We start from the raw sequence: 23,214 nt of genomic DNA on the forward strand, positions 1-23,214 counted from the left end.
AGTATCACTCACATTTCATCTATGCTAAACACATCATTCCCTTCTTTTCATCTCTTTCCCACCCACCCTCCAACAGGTAACCGATCTCTTCAGTTTTTAATTTATTCTTCCTACATATTTCTTTTCCCACAAATGAATACACACATATATATTTTTTCTTTTTTTTGAGACATAGTTTCACTTTGTTGCTACAGTGTCATAGCTTATAGTAACCTCCTCCAACTTGGGCTCAAAGGATCCTCTTGCCTCAGTTTTTCTGTTTTAGTAGAGACGGGGTCTCACTAAGGATGCTTAGGATGGTCTTGAACTTGTAAGCTCAAGCAATCCACTTGCCTCAGCCTCCCAAAGTACTAGGTTTAGGCGTGAGCCACTGTACCCGGCCATGTCACTTATTTTAAATCTTCATAGTTTTGTCTCACAGAGTAACCACATGAGTGAACAAGGAGAGTTAGTAATTTTCACTTCTAAAATTTTAATTTGATTTAAATGTAAAATATTTGTTTTAAAAATTAAAGTTTGTTAAATAGCTTAACACACCATATTCTAGAAGTTTCCACAAATCACTCTTTCAAATACTACAAAAAGTAGTTTTCACAAATCACTCTTTATATAAATTAATAAATTCCTATCTTCAGAGTTTTTATACTATAATAATCATTTAATAATTCCTGCAAGTTACCCTTCAGCTAAAGTACATGTTATAAAGCTGTGGTTTAAAATACAGGGTGGCTATAAAGTTCATGTAAAATCTGACAACTATTAGCCAGGTGACGTGGCACACACTTGTAATACCAGCACTTTTAGAAGGTCAAGGAGAGAAGATCACATGAGGCTAAGACTTCAAGGACAGCCGGTGCAACATACCAAGACCTTGTCTCTACAAAAATTAATAGGTGCGGTGGTGTGCAGCTATACTCCAAGCTACTTAGAAGACTGTGGCAGGAAGATTCTTTGAGCCCAAGAGTTCAAGGTTACAATGAGCTATGATCCATACCACTGCTCCTCAGCCTAGGAAACAGAGTAAGACTCTAATTAATTAATTAATTTAGTGAATATTTGTTTCTTCTACTTACTTCTGTGCTCCCTGAGACAACAGCTTTGTCCACATTCACTAACAATTGTTCCTCCATCTGGCATACTCCCAGTGACCACTCCACACAACGGTGATGAGCCCAACAAGTGCCTAAAATGGGAAAAATGAAAAGGAACAAATGAACAAACATTAAAAATACTAATTCTAATAAATGAAGGGCAACTCTAATGTGTAAATAATACACAATGGCGATACCAGTAAAGCAGACCTTCTCAAAATGTACTCTAGCTCCTGAGCTGGCAACGTCAACATTAATCTGGGAACTTCCTAAACATGAACAATCTCAGATCACAATTGGACTATGAAATCAAAAAATCTTGCAAAGGGGCCTAGCAATCTGTTTTAACAAGGATTCCACTTGATTCTGACACACATAAAACTTTGAAAATCACTGAATTAGTGTTTCTTCACAAAGCAAAATTAGTTTTGTCATTTTATTCAAAATATTACTATATTTTATTTATCTTTACATAAACTAAATAAGACATTATTTAACATTTTGATAATGACAAAGGGCATGTATAGGAAATAGAACTACATATATACCTTTATTCCCCTCCATCCCACAGCAAGAGCACACCACAATCATTAGTAACAGCTTAGTCTTTAAATTCTCCATCACATGACACTTGAACCACTATCCATCAGTTTGCATTTCAACTTAAAATACCAACAGCACCTTATCATAAATTACAATACCATTTTTTTCAGTTTAATATAAGGATACGTATGATTAGGTTACGCTGTTTCCATCTGTAGTTGAGACCACAATACGATAATCTAACTGGCTAAGACCTGTCCACTGCAATGTCACAGAACCATTTGTCACTGAATTGTTGAAAATGTTTTCTTTACTCAACTCTCAGATCTCCAAGGCACTGCTATCTGCACAAGAGTAAATGCAGATTTTTATAAAGGCTCCCAGTCCACTATAACTATTGTAAAGATTTTAAATAAATTACATAAACTTAATTAGACAATTTAACTCAACACACTTAATAATCACTCTTTTTTATAATTTGACCCTAATTGTTTCTAGGTGAGAGGTATTTAATATTGTGTAAGTTGATAAGGAACTAAAATTAAAAGGCTTCCAGGATGAAGGGATATGTATTACTGAAGACACGCTCATACCTGTAGAGTCAAATAAGGCTTGGACATCAATGGCATCTGGAAGGCCAACCAGACTGAGTTCATCCCAGAGTTTACCAGCCTGATCATCTGTAGCTGTTTGGGTGCTGACACTAACACAAGAGACTATATTCTGCTGAGAAGATCGTTCTCTGAAAATACAATAAAATAGCTGTGAAAATGAAAACAAGTAGAAAATTGTTTCATTTTATAACTTTTAAAATATAATGTATTGCCGTATCAATTTTATTAGGCATTGACTGTCATAAAACAACTGTTAGAATTCATCTATTATTATTCATTGTGTAATATTAAACTGGGTTGCTAGATTACATCGCATAAGCAATAACTAAGGAAAAGAATCTCCAAATCCATAGGAAAGTATCAAATTTGTAATTGTAAATTTATTTTTCCATTCCATAATGTAATTTTTTAATAACTGACTCTCATGTTCTAATCAGGAATCATACTTTAACATATAAAATGAATATTCCCTTTGGCTTTACTCAAACACTTACAAAACTTGACCTAATCAACAATTTTTAATTTGTTTTAACTATAAGGGCAGTTATAGTTAAAACAAAAGTGGCAGTTAATTTTATGTAAAGACAAATTATTTCCCAGGACAATCAAAAGCCAGTACAAAAGGAGAAAAAGGACGCAGGGGGAGTTGAATGTATCAGCTGTAGGTTTCTTTTGGTCCCCTTGAAATATCTCAAACAAACAAATAAAGAAAGAAAGAAATATCTCAAACAGCTGATCTGCAGCATGATGTTGCTGGTAATCTTAATTAAGACTGTGTATCATAAATCAGAAGTAAAAAGAAAAAAAAATAGCTACTAAAGGCATATAGAAGAAAGAAGATAGTATTAATACCAAAAACTATAATGTAAAAAATGAACACTGAATAAGATATACAATGTATGGGAGATTTCAGACTTTCAAGCCCTAACACTTTACATATTATTTAAGATCATTAAATAAATAAAGACGACTAATGCATTTAATATTATATATGGGACATCAGATGACTACCACTAAAACTTAAATCCTCTCCTAATATCATAATGTTTAACCTGATCATAATTCTGGATTAAATCACTATTGAACACAGTTCATAACTCACTGCACTTCTGTATGCTGGATATTTATCATGATTCCTATTAAGAGAAAATCAGCACAATGTCCAGGGTACTCAACTTTTTTATATGGGGAATCATTGAAAGAAAAGGAGTATTAACATATTTCAGTAAGTACATTTGAATATCAAACCATATAAAAATAACCAGTTTTTTTTATGTTTAGGATTATAAATGTATAAACTAATTTAAGAAGGTTCAGCATGCTATGCTAACTTTAAATTCTCATTTTTATATATGCCCACGGTAAAATGAGAACAAATTCTTTCCTAAAAGTATAATCTCTATTCCTACAAGTAATGCCTTCATTGTTATTATATTGGTAAGGGAAAAAAATGACTAACAGTTCATCTATAAATACTAATGTACTGTTTTAACATACATATTTTTGCACTGGTATTTGATGAGGGGTGGGGTGTGAAAAACCAATGGAATGATTAACCAGTCTACTACTGATCAGTTCCTACCTCACCAGAAGCTTAATCAAATTCACCCCCTTTTTAGAGCAGTTTCTACGTACACACCTGACCACTAAAATGATAATGCCAACCCTCAGGACAACCACAGCCCAGCTTACAGAGTATCAAGAGAATCAACTGAAAATACAATAGCTTCAAAATTTAAGTTTTAAAACAAACAGAGAAAAAGAACCCTATTATTCTTATATTTAGTAAAAACAAAAAATATTAAAATGTTTCTTGTAAACATACTAAAACCTCTCGTAAATTTTTTAAAATTTGCTATTTACACTCTTTAGACACACATCTTATAAATATTTAAAATCATTTTCAAGCTAAATTAATTGCCTACCCTAAATGATGCCAAATTTCTTAAGTATACTTCATTAACCGGCTTGTTATCATTACTTAATAACTTAGTAAACATTAAGTATATAATTATCCAAGCTCATAAAATTTCTCATTAAAAATTAACTTTGCTTACAAAAACAACTAAGTAAATGAAGTCCAATTCTATTTCTCCGGGCAGGATAATTACCATTATTCAAGGCTGAAGATGTTAATATAAGTTAACAACCTGGTCTAGTACATTAAATTTGCTAATTATTGATAGACATAAAAAGTTTGCTGGACTTTTGATATATTTTATTAAGATATGAGTACTCAGGTTGGATGAGGTAGCTCAACCCTATAATCCTAGCAGTTTGGGAGGCTGAAGTAGGAGGACTACTTGAGGCCAGGAATTCAAGACTAGACTGAGCAAGAGTACGACCATGTCTCTAAACACAAACAGAAAAAAATGAGCCAGGTATGTTGGTCCCAGCTACTGGGGTGAGTAAGCCAAGAAGACCACACCACACGAGGCTCATTTGAGCCCAGGAGTTTCAGGTTGCAGTGAGCTATGATGACACTGCACTCTAGCCTGGAAAACAGAGCAAGACCCTGTCTCAAAAAAAAATGAGTATGCAACTGATAGCTAAAAATAAGCGTCTTACATACGGTCTATTTATGGCTTCCAAAATATCACAACTTTCCAAACACACTACTTCTAACCTTCCTTAAACTGTTCTATGTCAAATATTTCTTTTAAAGATGTATTCTTTATTGTTTCATTTCCTATTTGAAGTCTTCAAGGCCTTGGCAGCAGTTCAAAACAAGAAGCCAATCAACTACATACAATACATAATGCTTTAGTACTGAAATTTGGATATAAACCAGATAAGCACTTTAGTGATTATATCATCAGTTCAAGAGGCAGCACTCCTCAGCCTTCCAAGCTGGATTAACTCTTATACTTTCTCATCAACTATAGAAACTTCTACTCCCTTAACCAGCCCAGCCACATTCCATGTTAAGATGGCCTTTAAATACAACTATACAAAATAATTTTTTAAATATTAGGCAAGAATTGTAGATCACTAAAATCTGCCCATAAATTCAGAAGTACATATATAGTTATACAAGTACCTTAGGAAATTTATCTAGTATCATCTTTAACTTTAGAAAGAATACCATCACATAATTACAGAAAGAAAAGAAGGAAATAAACAGAGAAGATAGGTCTGTAAGAATTTATAGAAAAGCTCAAATTTTTCTGAAACACAACATATACACAAATTAAATAAATTAACCGACAGAATGAACAAACGAATGACACAAAGGACAAGTAGTGAAAACCAATTCTGAGCCTGCTATTATGTTATATTCTTACAAAAGGAAAAAGAGGAATTCACTGATTTGTTATCTTCTTTCCATTTATAAATTCCCTGAACTCTGTTTTATGCTATGTTCTTCAAACTTTTTTTCCCAAAAGTTAACTTTTGTGATCACACTGATTTTATTAATAATACACAAGTAAGATAACAGATTTTTAGAAATAAATTTTAAGAGAAGGACCATTTGTTGGGTTCACAGTGAGCTAGAAAGTATCCCATAAATGTGGAAAACATGAGAAACTATTCAACAGTAGCAACTCCATTTGAAGATTTGTAAGTATTACAATGAAAATAACTATGCATACTCTTAATCCAGTCCAACAATTTAAATTCGACGTCACTTACTTTCTCTGTCCTCTTTGTTTTCGTGATGCTGTGTTTTGTATTTTCTCAGAGGTTCCACTGCTGTTGTCATCAATGTCCTTCTTGATAGAAGGCTGGTTTCTCCATGGCAAGATAAACCCAGGTGTTACACGGAATTGTTTTAAGTCTCCTTGTCCTAAGGAACTTTTCTCCCCACAGTAACAAAAAGCGCAGAGCTGTTCACTAGTAAAAATAAAAAGTGAGGAAGACACAGAGGAGAAAAGAAGCTTTAGGTAACTACTTTAAGTGACAATTATTAATACTTATGATTTAAAATTAAGTCTTTAGTGCTAGCTAAGCTTTTCTATATATTTTCCACTGTCTATGCAGTGATTATCCATGAAAACAATTAGGTTTAATGATAATTATACATTTATAATTCTATCTTTCCATAGTATTATTTTTTAAGTAGTATACACAAATTAAAAAATTCTAGGTTGTACTAAAAAAAAATGATTTTCCTTTAAATTTTCCTAGAGGGTATCAAAGAATTAGAAAGAATAAAGAACGTAAAGCAAACAGGGGAAAGAAGACTTTAATGGGTACGGTATCCAAGTGCATGACGGCTCTGTAAGACGTGTGGTGACAAAAGGTTTTATTAAATGCTCCTACTTGATGGACCACTTGTCATTCATGATATATATACCATACACACAGAGAAACATAAGAAATCTAAACAGTTCCTGGGTGAAGTGCTTATAGGATCGGGGTACAATAGTTGAATGGGAGGAAAAGGATGATTTAGGTGGAACAGAAGACATTTTTAGGGCAGTGAAACCATTTTGTATAATACTAAAATGGTACATGACATCAAGCATTTGTCAAAAACCATAAAAGTGTTTAACACAAAAAATGAGACCTAATGAAAACTATGGAATGATCTGCATTATTAGAAATAAAGTATCAACAATTAGTTTATCAATATTGGCTTATCAATTCTAACAAGTGACCCACACTAACACACAATATAATGAGGGAAACTTTGGGAGGATATAGAACATGATATAGAACGTGAACTCTTGGCACCTTCTATGCAATTTTTCTGTAAACCTAAAACTGTTCTAAAAACAAGTGTCTATTGATAATTAAAAAAGAACCAATTTCAAAAGTTAAGCAACAAAAACTCTATACATCTATGAAACTGATAAATTCATAAGTGACTCTAGAAAGAACAAAATTACTCCTCTTGGAACTCCCTTCTCTTTACAAGGTATTACCGCCACTATATTCAGCTTCTTCAACCATTAAAGTGTCCCGTCCACCCTTGCCTCTGCAGTATTTACCCCATGAACTCTTGGTACTATCTTGCATTAACAAGTGATAGAAATAATCTATGGTTTTTTGAAATGGCTTTTGTTTTTAAATTTAAACTTAGGTGGCGCCTGTGGCTTGAAGGAGTAGGCGGCTGGCCCCATATACCGGAGGTGTTGTGTTCAAACCCAGCTCCAGCCAAAAATTGCAAAAAGAAAACAAATAAAATTCACTTTAAAAAAAATTTAAAAAAAACTTAAGCTTAGATCAGATTGGACTCCCAAATAATTACCACACTTGATTATGAAAATTACCTATTTAGGCGATGCCCTTAGCTCAGTGGGTAGGGGCACACTGAGGCTGGCGGGTTCAAGCCCGGCCTGGGCCTGCTAAACAACAATGACAACTGCAACCAAAAAGTAGCCAGGGGCTGTGACAGGCTCCTACAGTCCCGGCTACTTAAGAGGCTGAGGCAAGAGAATCGCTTAAAGCCAAGAGTTTAAGGTTGCTGTGACCTGTGACACCAGGGCACGCTACCAAGGGTAACATAACACAGTGAGACTCTGTCTCAAAAAAAAAAAAAAATTACCTATTTAATTTTTCCAATAAATTACCTCTTTCAAATTCATTATAAACTGTCTTGTCCATACATATACACACAAATTAAATGTGGTCTAATTTTAGAAAAAAACTGTTTTCTTCTTGCCAAAAAGATACCACCAGCAGCAACTTTTGCCAGCTTCTTATCATACTCTTGTTTGTAATTTTCTCTGAGCTATTAACCTTACATTTCTTTTGGCATACCCCATCTCTGGTTTGTTTCTTCCCCTAGAAACATTACCTATGAGGAACAATAATCAAATAGACATTAGCTTTCTCAACATTGATTGTAACAGCACTGGTTAGAAAATCAAGCAATATATTTAAAGTACCACAGAAAAATATCTTAGCCTTCAATTTTGTATTCAAAATTATCACTGAAGTGTGAAGGTATAATAAAATTATTCTCAGGCTTACAAAACCTCAGAAATACTGTCGCTGAACAGATCCACAAAGAAAATTATTTTTATATGACTGTTTAAATCATCAAGGAATTAGTAAAGGTGGCACAAAGTGAAGGTAATCAAACATTTCAGAATAATTGTGGCTCACACATGTAATCCTAGCACACTGGGAAGGCAAGGCAGGAGGACTACTTGAGCTCAGGAGTTGAAGACTAGACTGAGCAGGAGCGAGACCCGTCTCTACTCAAAGTAGAAAAACCAGCTGAGCATTGTGGGTGTTTATAGACTCAGCTACTCAGGAGGCCAATGCAGGAGGATCGACTGAACCCAGGAGTTTCGGGTTGCTATAAGGTAAGCTGACCCCTCGGCACAATAGCCTAGGGAAACACAGCAAGACTATTTCAAATTATAAAACAAAAAGGGTAAAGGGAGGGAAAAATGCAGGAGCTAAATCAACTAAAAAAGATTTTAACAATTGTCTCAGAAAATACTGTATCAAACAGATAAACTTAAGTAGATATGGAACATCTTTGTTGCTAATTATTATCTGAGTGTAATAAATAAGCTGAAGATACTCTACCTACAACCAAGAGTTCATATTCTTTTCAAGCACATTAACATATTACAAAATAGACTGCATATTAATGCAATAAAGACAAGATATCAAATGACCATATCATACAGATACTATTCTCTGACAACGTAGTAAACATAAAGATATCTAACAAACAGATAGCTTAAAATATTCTAAACATTTGGGAACTATACTTTCCAAACACAATATTTGGAATAAAATGATAGTAAGAACATAAATGTTAAAAAAAAAAATGTGAGACGCAGCTGAAGTAAGAGAGCTTGAAAGAGGGTGGATTGCTTGAGCTAAGGAGTTCGAGATCAGCCTGAGCAAGAGTTCAAGACCAAACCTATCTCTACTAAAAATGAAAAATTGAGGCAAGAGAATTGCTTAAGCCCAAGAGTTGGAGGTTGCTGTGAGCTATGATGCTATGACACTCTACCAAGGGAGACAAAGTGAACATTTGTCTCAAAGAAAAAAATGAGAGCTTACAAACATAAATTATCAAATGTAAAGGATTAAATTAAAATGCTGGCTCAGCACCCATAGCACAGTGGTTAGGGCACCAGCCACATACATAGAGGTTGGCAGGTTCAAAACCAGCCCAGGCCTGCCAAACAACGACAACTACAACAAAAAAATGGGTGTTGTGGCGAGCGCCTGTAGTCCCAGCAATTTGGGAGGCTGAGATAAGAGAATCACTTAAGCCCAAGAGTTTGAGGTTGCTGTGAGCTATGACGTCACAGCACTCTACCGAAGGCAACAAAGTAAGACTCTGTCTCAAAAAAAAAAAAAAAAAAAGCTCTTATTTTCAAATGAAGAAGTTTGGAAACAAAGTGAACAAGGACAATGATACAAGATTGGGAAAACAACAGAAATCAGTAAAACCGAAAACAATACAGAAGATGAACAAAGCCAGTATCTAATTCCTTTTTAAAAAAAGACAAACTCTGGTGATAAGAACAAAATCCAAACAAAGTACAAAATGCAGAAGAGGAATAACAACACACGCAATAACAATTAAATGTTCACTCTCACCATGTCTTTTCTTTTTTTTTTAAGAGACAGAGTCTCACTTTCCACTTTTCTCACTGTGTTGCTGTTGCGTCACAGCTGATGGCAACCTCCAGCTCTTGGGCTTAGGTGATTCTCTTGCCTCAGCCTCCCATGTGGCTGGGACTACAGGTGCCCGCCACAACACCCAGCTATTTTTTTGTTGCAGTTTGGCGGGGGCCAGGTTTGAACCTGCCGCCCTCAGTATATGGGGCCGGTGCCCTACCCACTGAGCCACAGGCACCGCCCACCATGTCTTTTCAATATAGCTCGTAGCCAAAACAATTAGGCAAGAAATAAAAGGCATCCTAATAGAAAGATTAAGAAGTAAAATTGTCTATTTCCTGATTACATGATCTTAAATATAAAAAATCCTAATGACTCCACCAAAACTGATAGAACTAATTCAGTGAAGTTGCAGGATAAAAAAAAAAATCAACATACAAAAACGCAGTAATATTTCTACAGTGAATATCCAAGAAAAAAAATCATGAAAAAAAATCCTGTTTACAATAGTAACAAAAAAATAATTAGATGTCATTTTAACCAAGGTAAAAGACCTGCATACTGAAAACTATAAAACTCTGATGAAAAAATTTAAGAAAACACTAATGAAAAGTTATCCTATGTTCATGGACTGAAAGAATAATGCAAATATATCCACATTATAGAAAGCAATCTATAGATTCAATGTAATGTCTATCAAAATTTCAATGTCAGATTATATGCATAAATGTATAATAATGACTTTTCAATCAAAAATATTAATAAAAATAATAAATATATCATGAATCACATATTATGAAATTTGAAAACTGAGCTAAAGTTTATAAGTTTTGGGGAAAATATAAAATACCACAATTGGTATAAGATAAAGGAGTTCAGTTTCCAAAACAAATCCCACAGACCCGGGTAATTTAATGAGACAGTTATTTTAAATTTGCATGGAGTTAATTCCTATCTTAAACTAGTTTTTCCATAACATAAAAGAAAATCAAAAGATGCCTGGCTCACATAATTTTGTTTCCAAAACAAGGGCATTATAAGAAAAATTATAAAAATTCATGTTGCTTATGAATATAAACAAAATATAAGCTAACTAAAATCCAACGTTCTGCTTAAAAAAATATATGAGAATAATGTTTGCTCAAGTTGTTTGGCTTTTATTGAGTTGGCGTTTTCTTGTTATTTCTGACAGAAGTCCTCTGTCAAGTTGTACATGTCAGAAATATTTTCTCCTTTTCTGTCATTTATCCTTTCTTACTTTGGTATCTTTTATGAAAAGAAGCTTTTAATTTAAATATAGTGGTATCAATCAATCCTTGTTTATAATTAGTGCTTTTCATTTGTTTTAAAAGTCTTTCCTTACCCGAAAGTAATAAAAAATTCCTCCACATTAACTTCTAAAAACAGTATTGTTTTGCCTCTTACATGGAAGGCTATAAATTAACAGGAGTTGACGTGAATAAAGGTCTACCTTCTTGGCCAGGTTGTGGTGGCTCATGCCTGTAATCTCAGCACTTTGGGAGGCCAAAGTAGGAAGATGACTTGAGGCCAAAAGTTCAAGACCAGCCTGGACAACAGCAATACCCCTTTGCTACAAAAAAAAAAAAAAAAAAAAAAATTTAAGGTCTACCTTCTTTTTTAGAAAAACAAAAAGGTAGACTGGGTATAGTGGCTCACAAATGTAATCCCAGTGCTTTTGTAAGGCTGAGGTGGGAGATCACTTGAGGCCAGGAATTTGAGACCAGCCTGGGCAACACAGCAAAGACCGTGTCTCTCTATAAGAAATCCTTTTTAAAAAAAAAGAAAAGAAAAGAAAAATTAGCCAGGACTGGTGGTAGTGTGCACCTGTAGCACAAGCTAAAGCTAAGCCAGGATTGCCTGTACCTGGGAGTCAGAAGTCACAGTGAACTGTAATCATTATCACTGCACTCTAGCCTGGGCAAAAGCAAGCAAGACCCTATCTCAGATTTAAAAACAAATTTAAGTATATTAGCCAAGCACAATTATTGGAAGAAATACCCTTCCTGATTTATGATGCTGCTTTGTCATAAATAACCTGTCCTTATTACTCATGTATCTGTTTCTGAATTCCCTATTCTGTTCCGTTCATCTATCTTTTTCTCTCTGTGGTAATACAGAACTAACTTCATTTACCACCATGCTATGAAAAGTTCTTAGTACCAGGTAAGCCAGGTAAAACAATCTTTTCCTCTTCTTCTTAACAGGTAATTTGGCTTTAGAGTCATATAAATTTTTAAATCACCTGGTCAAGTTTACCACAGAAACTTTTACTAGGATTACATTGAACCAAAAATCAATTGGAAAAGAATATCTTTAAAATACTTAATCTCCTAAAAATATATTTGCTGTTATGTTTTTATATTTTTTTCTATATAGGTCTTACATTTTTTGCACATCATCCTAGTTACATATTTGATATTACTGGAAAATAATATTCAAAAAAATACTGTTTACCTCTGTTCCTGATACATAAAAATGCAAATGACTTTCCTATTGAGGATGATGGCTTTCTTGGAGGGCTCATTCACTCTTTCCTATCTAAGGAAGATGACAGTAGTGGCAGCAGGTTAGTCCAGAATAATCAGTAACAATGGCCGTGTTTATTACTACAACTCAAGGAGTTTTTTTTCTATATTGTGTATCAGTCTAATTTTATTTTTTAAATTGATCAGCAAATTAACTAGAGACCTACTCATCTCCAAAATTTTGAAGGCCATGTTTAACATTATATATTATAAATGTTTATATATTCATGAATAGCTTTTGATCTTAACTCTTTCTACAAGTATCTGATGAGGACCAGTTAAGTGACAGTCACTATGCTAGTCTCAGAGGACAGAAAGATAACATAGTCCATCCTTAAGATCTGCAGAAGAACCAAGCGAAGAAGGGAAGAACTACAGTGGGTTCCACAAGCAGCTCCAGAAACAGGAATAGAACCCACTTGGGAGGCTCTCAGATGCTTGCTATAAAACCAGCAAATACTCTCAATTCCACACATGTGCTACCATTTCTAAGTTCTGTTAGGATAAAACAGAGTAGATTTTCAAGAAATGAAAAGCTTATGGTTGATATCAAGCAAACTACAAAAGCCTTTTTAGAATTTTATGATAGCATTTAAGTAGAATTTTAAATTCTATTCAATCAAGCACAATTTAATTCTAATTCTATATTACTAACATTTCTTTTTGTTGTTGTTGTTGTTTTGGTTTTTTACTAACTTATTTTTAATCCAAGATACAATTATAGGAGGGACTTTACAAAGGCACTAAGTGTAAACTGGTATCCTGTACCCTCATCAAAGAATCCCCAAAAATAAAAAAGTCAACACTAAAGACAGGAGCCTGAGGATTTGTTGCCAAAAAATGTGTAGCCAAGAAAAAGCATTTCCAGGGGCGGCACCTGTGGCTCAGCGGGTAGGGCGCCGGCCCCATATGCCCAGGGTGGTGGGTTCAAACCCAGCCCCGGCCAAACTGCAACAAAAAAATAGCTGGGCGTTGTGGCGGGCGCCTGTAGTCCCAGCTGCTCGGGAGGCTGAGGCAAGAGAATCGCCTAAGCCCAAGGATTTGGAGGTTGCTTTGAGCTGTGTGATGCCACGGCACTCTACTGAGGGCGATAAGGTGAGACTCTGTCTCTACAAAAAAAAAAAAAAAAATTTAATAAAAAAAAATAATAATAAAAAAAAGAAAAAGCATTTCCAATAAAATTAGAGATCAAACTTTAAAAAAAAAAGACAATTTTAAAGAACTCCATCAAAAATGTCAATTTTTTTATTATTAGAAATGGATGGCTTTATTCATTACTCATTCAAGAATATTTATTCAACACCTCACCTCTCTCAGAAAACTATCAGGTGCAAAGAGAGAGCAGTGAACAAGCCAGCCATGAGCTGCCCTCACAGAACTCACGTGGCAGACAGAGAGACAAATATCTCCAACTGAATCCCCAGGAAATACTAAGTGCCACAAAAAAAAGCAAAGCAGGATTACCACACAAAATGTAGTGGGGGCTGCTGTTTTATTTACTCTGCCCTACTCTTTTACTTTGACAACATTCAAACCTACCAAAAAAAATCTGGGAAGGGAGGATTACAGTATAACCAGAACTTACATAACCTTTTTCTAGATTCACATCGTGTGCTCTTTTCCATGAGCTGAGTGAAATCAAGTTAGTCATGATACTTCAGAGGAGAAGCCTATCAGCTGGTGTTTAGGGAGGCCTCTCTGGAGGTAAGACATTTGACAGCAAAGCAAGCTCAAAGGCCCCCACACAGAAACCTGATCAGGGTGTGTGGGAGGTGAGTCAAGAGTAGTGAGAGAGCACTTTAGGTAACAGATGACATCAGACAGGCAGCCAGGGCCCAATCATAAATCATGCCTTGCGAACATGGTAAGTACATATACTTAAAATCATAAACATACTAAGGAGGCAGAGCAAGATGGCGGCCGAGTAACAGCTTCCTTGCATCTGGGCACCGTGAGTCTGGGGAGATAGGACTCCAGGCATCTCTGGCTGGTGGGATCTGCCTATCATCACCCCTGAGAGGATACAGGGAGTCAGCGAGAGACTTCTGGACCCCAAGAGGAGGACTAAAACAGTGGAAAACCGGCAAGTGGTCGCGTGTGTTCAATCCGTCTAAACCCGCCCGCAACTTCCACAGGCACGAGAACTTAAAGAGCAAGAGGAAGTGAAAGGAAAATGAGGGCAAGGAAAATGATAAAAGAAATCACTCATGAGGAAGAATCAGCAGAAAACTCCAGGCAACATGAAGAACAAGTCCAGAACAACGCCGCCAAGGGACCATGAGGTAGCTACTGCAGAGGATTCCACCTATACAGAAATGTTAGGAATGACAGAAAGGGAATTTAGACTACACATGTTGAAAACAATGAAAGAAATGATGGAAACAATGAAGGAAACTGCTAATAAAGTGGAAAATAACCAAAAGGAAATCCAAAAACAGAATCAAATCAGAGATGAACGATATGAAGAATATAAAAAGGATATAGCAGAGCTGAAGGAAATGAAACAGTCAATCAGAGAACTTAAAGATGCAATGGAAAGTATCAGCAACAGGTTAGACCATGCAGAAGAAAGAATTTCAGAGGTAGAAGACAAAGTTTTTGAGATAACTCAGATAGTAAAAGAGGCAGAAAAGAAGAGAGAGAAAGCAGAACGTTCACTGTCAGAATTATGGGACTTTATGAAGCGTTCCAACATACGAGTTATAGGAATTCCAGAAGGGGAAGAAGAATGCCCCAGAGGAATGGAAGCCATACTAGAGAATATTATAAAAGAAAATTTCCCAAATATCACCAAAGATTCTGACACACTGCTTTCAGAGGGCTATCGGACCCCAGGTAGCCTCAACTCTAACCGAGCTTCTCCAAGACACATTGTGATGAACCTGTCCAAAGTCAAGACAAAAGAAAAGATTCTGCAAGCTGCCAGGAGTAAGCGCCAGTTGACCTACAGGGGCAAATCCATCAGAGTGACCGCAGACTTCTCTAATGAAACTTTCCAAGCAAGAAGACAATGGTCATCTACATTTAATCTACTTAAACAGAACAATTTCCACTCCAGAATTCTGTACCCTGCTAAGCTAAGCTTCAAAATTGACAGAGAAATCAAATCATTTACGGATATACAAACATTGAGGAAATTCGCCACAACAAGACCAGCTCTACAGGAAATACTTCAACCTGTTCTGCACACTGACCACCACAATGGATCAGCAGCAAAGTAAGAACTCAGAAATTAAAGGACAGAATCTAACCTCCACACTGATACAAAAGATAAAACTAAGCAATGGACTCTCACAAAATAAGACGAATAGAATACTACCACACTTATCAATTATCTCAATAAATGTTAATGGCTTGAATTCCCCACTGAAGAAACAGATTGGTTGACTGGATTAAAAAACACAAGCCATCCATTTGCTGTCTGCAAGAAACACACCTGGCTTCAAAAGACAAATTAAAGCTCTGAGTCAAGGGTTGGAAGACAATTTTTCAGGCAAATGGAATTCAGAAGAAAAGAGGAGTTGCAATCTTATTTTCAGATACATGTGGATTTAAAGAAACTAAAGTCAAAAAAGACAAAGATGGTCACTTTATATTGGTCAAGGGAAAAATACAACAAGAAGACATTTCAATTCTAAATATCTATGCACCCAATTTAAATGCTCCCAGATTCTTGAAACAGACCTTACTCAGTCTGAGCAATATGATATCTGATAATACCATAATAACAGGGGACTTTAATACTCCTCTTACAGAGCTGGACAGATCCTCTAAACAGAAATTAAACAAGGATATAAGAGATTTAAATGAGACCCTAGAACAACTGTGCTTGATAGACGCATATAGAACACTCCATCCCAAAGATAAAGAATATACATTCTTCTCATCACCCCATGGAACATTCTCCAAAATTGATCATATCCTGGGACACAAAACAAATATCAACAGAATCAAAAGAATTGAAATTTTACCTTGTATCTTCTCAGACCATAAGGCACTAAAGGTGGAACTCAACTCTAACAAAAATGCTCGACCCCACCCAAAGGCATGGAAATTAAACAATCTTCTGTTGAATAACAGATGAGTGCAGGAAGAAATAAAACAGGAAATCATTAACTTCCTTGAGCATAACAACAATGAAGACACAAGCTAACAAAACCTGTGGGATACTGCAAAAGCAGTTTTGAGAGGAAAATTCATCGCTTTAGATGCCTACATTCGAAAAACAGAAAGAGAGCGCATCAACAATCTCAATTCCACAAGAGATCTTACGGAATTGGAAAAAGAAGAACAATCTAAGCCTAAACTCAGTAGAAGAAAAGAAATATCCAAAATCAAATCAGAGATCAATGAAATTGAAAACAAAAGAATCATTCAGAAAATTTATGAAACAAGGAGTTGGTTTTTTGAAAAAATAAATAAAATAGATAAACCATTGGCCAGACTAATGAGGAATAGAAAAGTAAAATCTCTAGTAACCTCAATCAGAAAGGATAAAGGGGAAATAACAAGTGATCCCACAGAGATACAAGAGATCATCTCTGAATACTACCAGAAACTCTAAGCCCAGAAATTTGACAATGTGAAAGAAATGGATCAATATTTGGAATCACACCCTCTCCCTAGACTTAGTCAGGAAGAAATAGAGCTCCTGAGCAGACCAATTTCAAGCACTGAGATCAAAGAAACAATGAAAACTCTTCCAACCAAAAAATGCCCTGGTCCAGATGGCTTCACTCCAGAATTCTATCAAACCTTCAAGGAAGAGCTTATTCCTGTACTGCAGAAATTATTCCAAAAAATTGAGGAAGAAGGAATCTTCCCCAACACACTCTATGAAGCAAACATCACCCTGATACCAAAACCAGGAAAAGACCCAAACAAAAAGGAGAATTTCAGACCAATCTCACTCACGAATATAGACGCAAAAATTCTCAACAAAATCCTAGCCAATAGATTACAGCTTATCATCAAAAAAGTCATTCATCATGATCAAGCAGGCTTCATCCCAGGGATGCAAGGCTGGTTTAACATACGCAAGTCTATAAACGTTATCCACCATATTAACAGAGGCAAAAATAAAGATCACATGATCCTCTCAATAGATGCAGAAAAAGCATTTGATAAAATCCAGCATCCTTTTCTAATTAGAACACTGAAGAGTATAGGCATAGGTGGCACATTTCTAAAACTGATTGAAGCTATCTATGACAAACCCACAGCCAATATTTTACTGAATGGAGTAAAACTCAAAGCTTTTCCTCTTAGAACTGGAACCAGACAAGGTTGTCCTCTGTCACCTTTACTATTCAACGTAGTGCTGGAAGTTCTAGCCAATACAATTAGGCAAGACAAGGAAATAAAGGGAATCCAAATGGGAGCAGAGGAGGTCAAACTCTCCCTCTTTGCTGACAACATGATCTTATACTTAGAGAACCCCAAAGACTCAACCACAAGACTCCTAGAAGTCATCAAAAAATACAGTCATGTTTCAGGATATAAAATCAATGTCCACAAGTCAGTAGCCTTTGTGTACACCAATAACAGTCAAGATGAGAAGCTAATTAAGGACACAACTCCCTTCACCATAGTTTCAAAGAAAATGAAATACCTAGGAGTATACCTAACGAAGGAGGTGAAGGACCTCTATAAAGAAAACTATGAAATCCTCAGAAAGGAAATAGCAGAGGATATTAACAAATGGAAGAACATACTATGCTCATGGATGGGAAGAATCAACATTGTTAAAATGTCTATACTTCCCAAAGCAATCTACCTATTCAATGCCATTCCTATCAAAATACCAACATCGTACTTTCAAGATTTGGAAAAAATGACTCTGCATTTTGTATGGAACCAGAAAAAACCCCGTATAGCTAAGGCAGTTCTCTGTAACAAAAATAAAGCTGGGGGCATCAGCATAACAGATTTTAGTCTGTACTACAAAGCCATAGTGCTCAAGACAGCATGGTACTGGCACAAAAACAGAGACATAGACACTTGGAATCAAATTGAAAACCAAGAAATGAAACTGACATCTTACAACCACCTAATCTTTGATAAACCAAACAAGAACATACCTTGGGGGAAAGACTCCCTATTCAATAAATGGTGTTGGGAGAACTGGATGTCTACATGTAAAAGACTGAAACTGGACCCACACCTTTTCCCATTCACAAAAATTGATTCAAGATGGATAAAGGACTTAAATTTAAGGCATGAAACAATAAAAATCCTCAAAGAAAGCATAGGAAAAACACTGGAAGATATTGGCCTGGGGAAAGACTTCATGAAGAAGACTGCCATGGCAATTGCAACAACAACAAAAATAAACAAATGGGACTTCAATAAACTGAAAAGCTTCTGTACAGCTAAGGAGACAATAACCAAAGCAAAGAGACAACCTACACAATGGGAAAGGATATTTGCATATTTCCAATCAGACAAAAGCTTGATAACTAGGATCTATAGAGAACTCAAATTAATCCACATGAAAAAAGCCAACAGTCCCTTATATCAATGGGCAAGAGACATGAATAGAACTTTCTCTAAAGACGACAGACGAATGGCTAACAAACACATGAAAAAATGTTCATCAGCTCTATATATTAGAGAAATGCAAATCAAAACAACCCTGAGATATCATCTAACCCCAGTGAGAATGGCCCACATCACAAAATCTCAAAACTGAGATGCTGGCGTGGATATGGAGAGAAGGGAACACTTTTACACTGCTGGTGGGACTGCAAACTAGTACAACCTTTCTGGAAGGAAGTATGGAGAAACCTCAAAGCACTCAAGCTAGACCTCCCATTTGATCCTGCAATCCCATTACTGGGCATCTACCCAGAAGGAAAGAAATCCTTTTATCATAAGGACACTTGTACTAGACTGTTTATTGCAGCTCAATTTACAATCGCCAAAATGTGGAAACAGCCTAAATGCCCACCAACCCAGGAATGGATTAACAAGCTGTGGTATATGTATACCATGGAATACTATTCAGCCATTAAAAAAAATGGAGACTTTACATCCTTCGTATTAACCTGGATGGACGTGGAAGACATTATTCTTAGTAAAGCATCACAAGAATGGAGAAGCATGAATCCTATGTACTCAATTTTGATATGAGGACAATTAATGACAATTATGGTTATGGGGGGGGAGACAGAAAGAGGGAAGGAGGGAGGTGGGTGGGGCCTTGGTGTGTGTTACACTTTATGGGGGCAAGACATGATTGCAAGAGGGACTTTACCTAACAATTGCAATCAGTGTAACCTGGCTTATTGTACCCTCAATGAATCCCCCAACAATAAAAAAAAAAAAAATAAGGGGCTTGCAACAACTTTAAATTACGTTAGAATAAAACTGGTTGAAAATAAAAAAAAAATCAGAAACATAGTTAAAAATAATCATCATCGGAGAGAATGCAGGGGAGAGAACCGATTACCATTATTATTGTTATTTTTCCACAGCTATGGACTGTGGAAAGGTAAAAAGAAGAAACAAAAGGAATAGCTGAGGGCAGTGCCTGTGGCTCAAAGGAGTAGGCGCCAGACCCATATACCGGAGGTGGTGCGTTCAAATCCAGCCCCAGTTTCCGGCCAAAAACTGCTAAAAAAAAAAAGAATAGTTGAAAGGCTATTACAGCCTCCAAAGGGTAACAGTGGTTTGAATCAAGACACTAAGAAGTATTTAAGTTAGCTTCTAAAGTTAAGTTAGTAAGTATGAGAAAAGACAGAAAACGAGGATTAACGCCAAAGTTTTCAGCCTAAGCAGCTGGGTAAATACTGGTATTATTCATTGAAATGGGAAAGCCCTAGGGGGAAGAAGATTTGGGGCAGGGGTAGAGGCAGAATCCAGAAGGCTATAGACATATTAAAGGTGAGGTGTCTAATGCACTTCCAAATGGAGATATCAAACAAACAGATGAACATGAAAATCTTGAGTTCAGGTAAAGATGAGCTCTGAGACTCTTAAGGACACAGGCAGAGTTTACAGCTATCAGACTGAATGAGCTTTCTCTCCTAGGGCATGAACAGACTAGATATCTGAGAACTCATCCCTGAGGATACAAATATTATAAAGGTGGAGAATCTCTGCAACAACCAGGGAGAAAGAAAATAAAGGGAGAAGTACAATACAAGCAAAAGGAAAAAAACACTTCAAGAAGACAGGAATATGTAATGAACTGACTAATAATTTCAGTTTTATTTGCACCTTGCAAATAAGGTCTAAAAACCATTAAACTTCAAAAGCTTAATTATATACTGATAGGGTATAACGTCCTATGTTTCTTTTTTTTTTTTAAGAATGGAGAAGAGGGCTCGGCACTTGTAGCACAGTCATTACAGCGCCAACCACATACACTGAAGGTGGCGGGTTGGAACCAGCCGGGCCAGCTAAACAACTGCAACAAAGAGTAGCCGGGCGTTGTGGCAGGCGCCTGTAGTCCAAGCTACTAGGGAGGCTGAGGCAGGAGAATCACTGAAGCCCAATAGTTTGAGGTTACTGTGAGCTGTGATGCCAAAGTACTCTACTGAGGGCAACATAGTGAGACTCTGTATCCAAAAAAAAAAAAAAAAAGAAAGAATGGGGAAGAGACGAAGGTACAAAAATATAAACTTCAGTTAACAGATAGTATTATGAATTAATGCTTCTCCTAAATGTTCAGTTATTTCTTCTGCCAAAATAACATTTTGGTAATATTCTGTACTGGACTAAGGCAAAGTAAAACCCTAGGGTACTGCCCGGCTTTATAATAGCCTAAGCCCATCCCAACTACACACAAAGGTATCAGCCTTAAATTTAAAGATAAAATGGTAAGATTCCATCCACACTTACATCCTAAGCTTGTACCCCCTAAATTTTTGCTATACTAAATTTACTCCTTTTTACCCCTAAGATCCAATCCAGCTGCATTCATTCTCTAACCTGATTTTGGCTTCTACACCGACAGAGACCAGGGAGTTTGCAGATTCCTCAGACACAGATCGCTGAAGAGCTGGGACTGGCTGTTTGCTGCTGTCCACTTCTGCTTCAGCATCCTCCTCTGCAGATTGTTCTTTGATTTCTGCTGAACAGTAAATAAGAATATATAGAGTCATTTGTCTATTAATATTCATCATTGGTTAATTTCATTTATAAAGTATGTATCATAATGAAAAAGAATCAAGCAATAGTTCACTAATATAGGAAATGTCTGTATATATTAATGATATGTTTGTATTTATTTTCTACTGCAAAATGATAAAGCAATGTGAAGCATGGTATACTTTTCCCTGTACTCAAATTACAACAGGTTCAAAGACGTTTCATCCTAGTAATAACTACTAAAAATCTTATTTTCAGGATTATAGCAGTCATTCTATAGAACAAGTGTATTTCAAACTGACAAACTTTTTAAGTTTCTTCATGATATATATAAATTAAAATTATCAGGCCAGGTGTGGTATCTCACACCTATAATCCTAGCACTCTGGGAGGTCGAAGCCAGTAAACTGCTTGAGCTCAGAAGTTCAAGACCAGCCTGAGCAAAAGCAAGATGCCATGTCTAGGCTCAGTGCCAGTAGCTCAGTTGAGTAGGGCACTGGCCACATACATCAAGGCTGGCGGGTTCGAGCTCAACTTGGGTCTGCTAAACAACAATGACAACTGAAACAAAAAGATAGCCAGGCGTTGTAGATGGTACCTGCAGTCCCAGCTACTTGGGAGGCTGAAGCAAGAGAATTGCTTAAGCATAAGAGTTTGAGGTTGCTGTGAGTTGTAACGCCACAGCACTCTACTAAGGGCAACACAGTGGGACACTGTCTCAAAAGAAAAAAAAAATCATCTCTATTAAAAACAGAAAAACTTATGATAAAAGGATTTCTTTCCTTCTGGGTAGATGCCCAGTAATGGGATTGCAGGATCAAATGGGAGGTCTAGCTTGAGTGCTTTGAGGATTCTCCATACTTCCTTCCAGAAAGGTTGTACTAGTTTGCAGTCCCACCAGCAGTGTAAAAGTGTTCCCTTCTCTCCACATCCACGCCAGCATCTGCAGTTTTGAGATTTTGTGATGAGGACACTTGTACTAGACTGTTTATTGCAGCTCAATTTACAATCGCCAAAATGTGGAAACAGCCTAAATGCCCACCAACCCAGGAATGGATTAACAAGCTGTGGTATATGTATACCATGGAATACTATTCAGCCATTAAAAAAAATGGAGACTTTACATCCTTCGTATTAACCTGGATGGACGTGGAAGATATTATTCTTAGTAAAGCATCACAAGAATGGAGAAGCATGAATCCTATGTACTCAATTTTGATATGAGGACAATTAATGACAATTATGGTTATGGGGGGGGAAACAGAAAGAGGGAAGGAGGGAGGTGGGTGGGGCCTTGGTGTGTGTCACACTTTATGGGGGCAAGACATGATTGCAAGAGGGACTTTACCTAACAATTGCAATCAGTGTAACCTGGCTTATTGTACCCTCAATGAATCCCCAACAATAAAAAAAAAAAAAAAAAAAACAGAAAAACTTGGGGTGGCGCCTGTGGCTCAAAGGGGTAGGGCGCCAGCCCCATATGCTGGAGGTAGCAGGTTCAAACCCAGCCCTGGCCAAAAAAACAAACAAACAATAACCAAAAAAAAAAAAAAAACAGAAAAACTAGCTGGGCATTGTGGCAGGTGCCTGTAGTCTGCCTGTAGAGGTTCACTTGAGCACAAGAGTTTGAGGCTGCTGTGAACTATGTGATGATGTCATGTGCTAAGGGCAACAGAGTGAGACTCTGTCTCAAAAGTAATGAATAAATGGACAAATGAATGAATAAAATTACCATTTTTGAACAAACGTGCTCCATTAATTAGCCATTCTAAAAGTTAAATATTTGAA

General features: G+C 36.3%; 1 protein-coding gene across 11 annotated transcripts in view; it reads right to left on the reverse strand.

Annotated features, from left to right (window-relative positions):
* KMT2C (lysine methyltransferase 2C) overlaps nt 1-23,214 on the reverse strand; it is a 298,652-nt gene that overhangs the window by 169,559 nt on the left and 105,879 nt on the right. For 9 of the 11 annotated variants that reach the window (XM_053608446.1, XM_053608454.1, XM_053608456.1 and 6 more), the window contains 4 exons: nt 21,268-21,409; nt 5,882-6,082; nt 2,228-2,376; nt 1,074-1,183 (listed from right to left, as the gene is read on the reverse strand). In XM_053608446.1, the coding sequence (XP_053464421.1) occupies nt 1,074-1,183; nt 2,228-2,376; nt 5,882-6,082; nt 21,268-21,409 (602 nt within the window). The remainder of the gene's footprint in view (nt 1-1,073; nt 1,184-2,227; nt 2,377-5,881; nt 6,083-21,267; nt 21,410-23,214) is intronic. The other 2 variants (XM_053608455.1, XM_053608447.1) reach the window with 1 other exon arrangement.

The sequence above is a fragment of the Nycticebus coucang genome, chromosome 11 (assembly GCF_027406575.1).
Source record: "Nycticebus coucang isolate mNycCou1 chromosome 11, mNycCou1.pri, whole genome shotgun sequence".
NCBI classification, from domain to species: domain Eukaryota; kingdom Metazoa; phylum Chordata; class Mammalia; order Primates; family Lorisidae; genus Nycticebus; species Nycticebus coucang.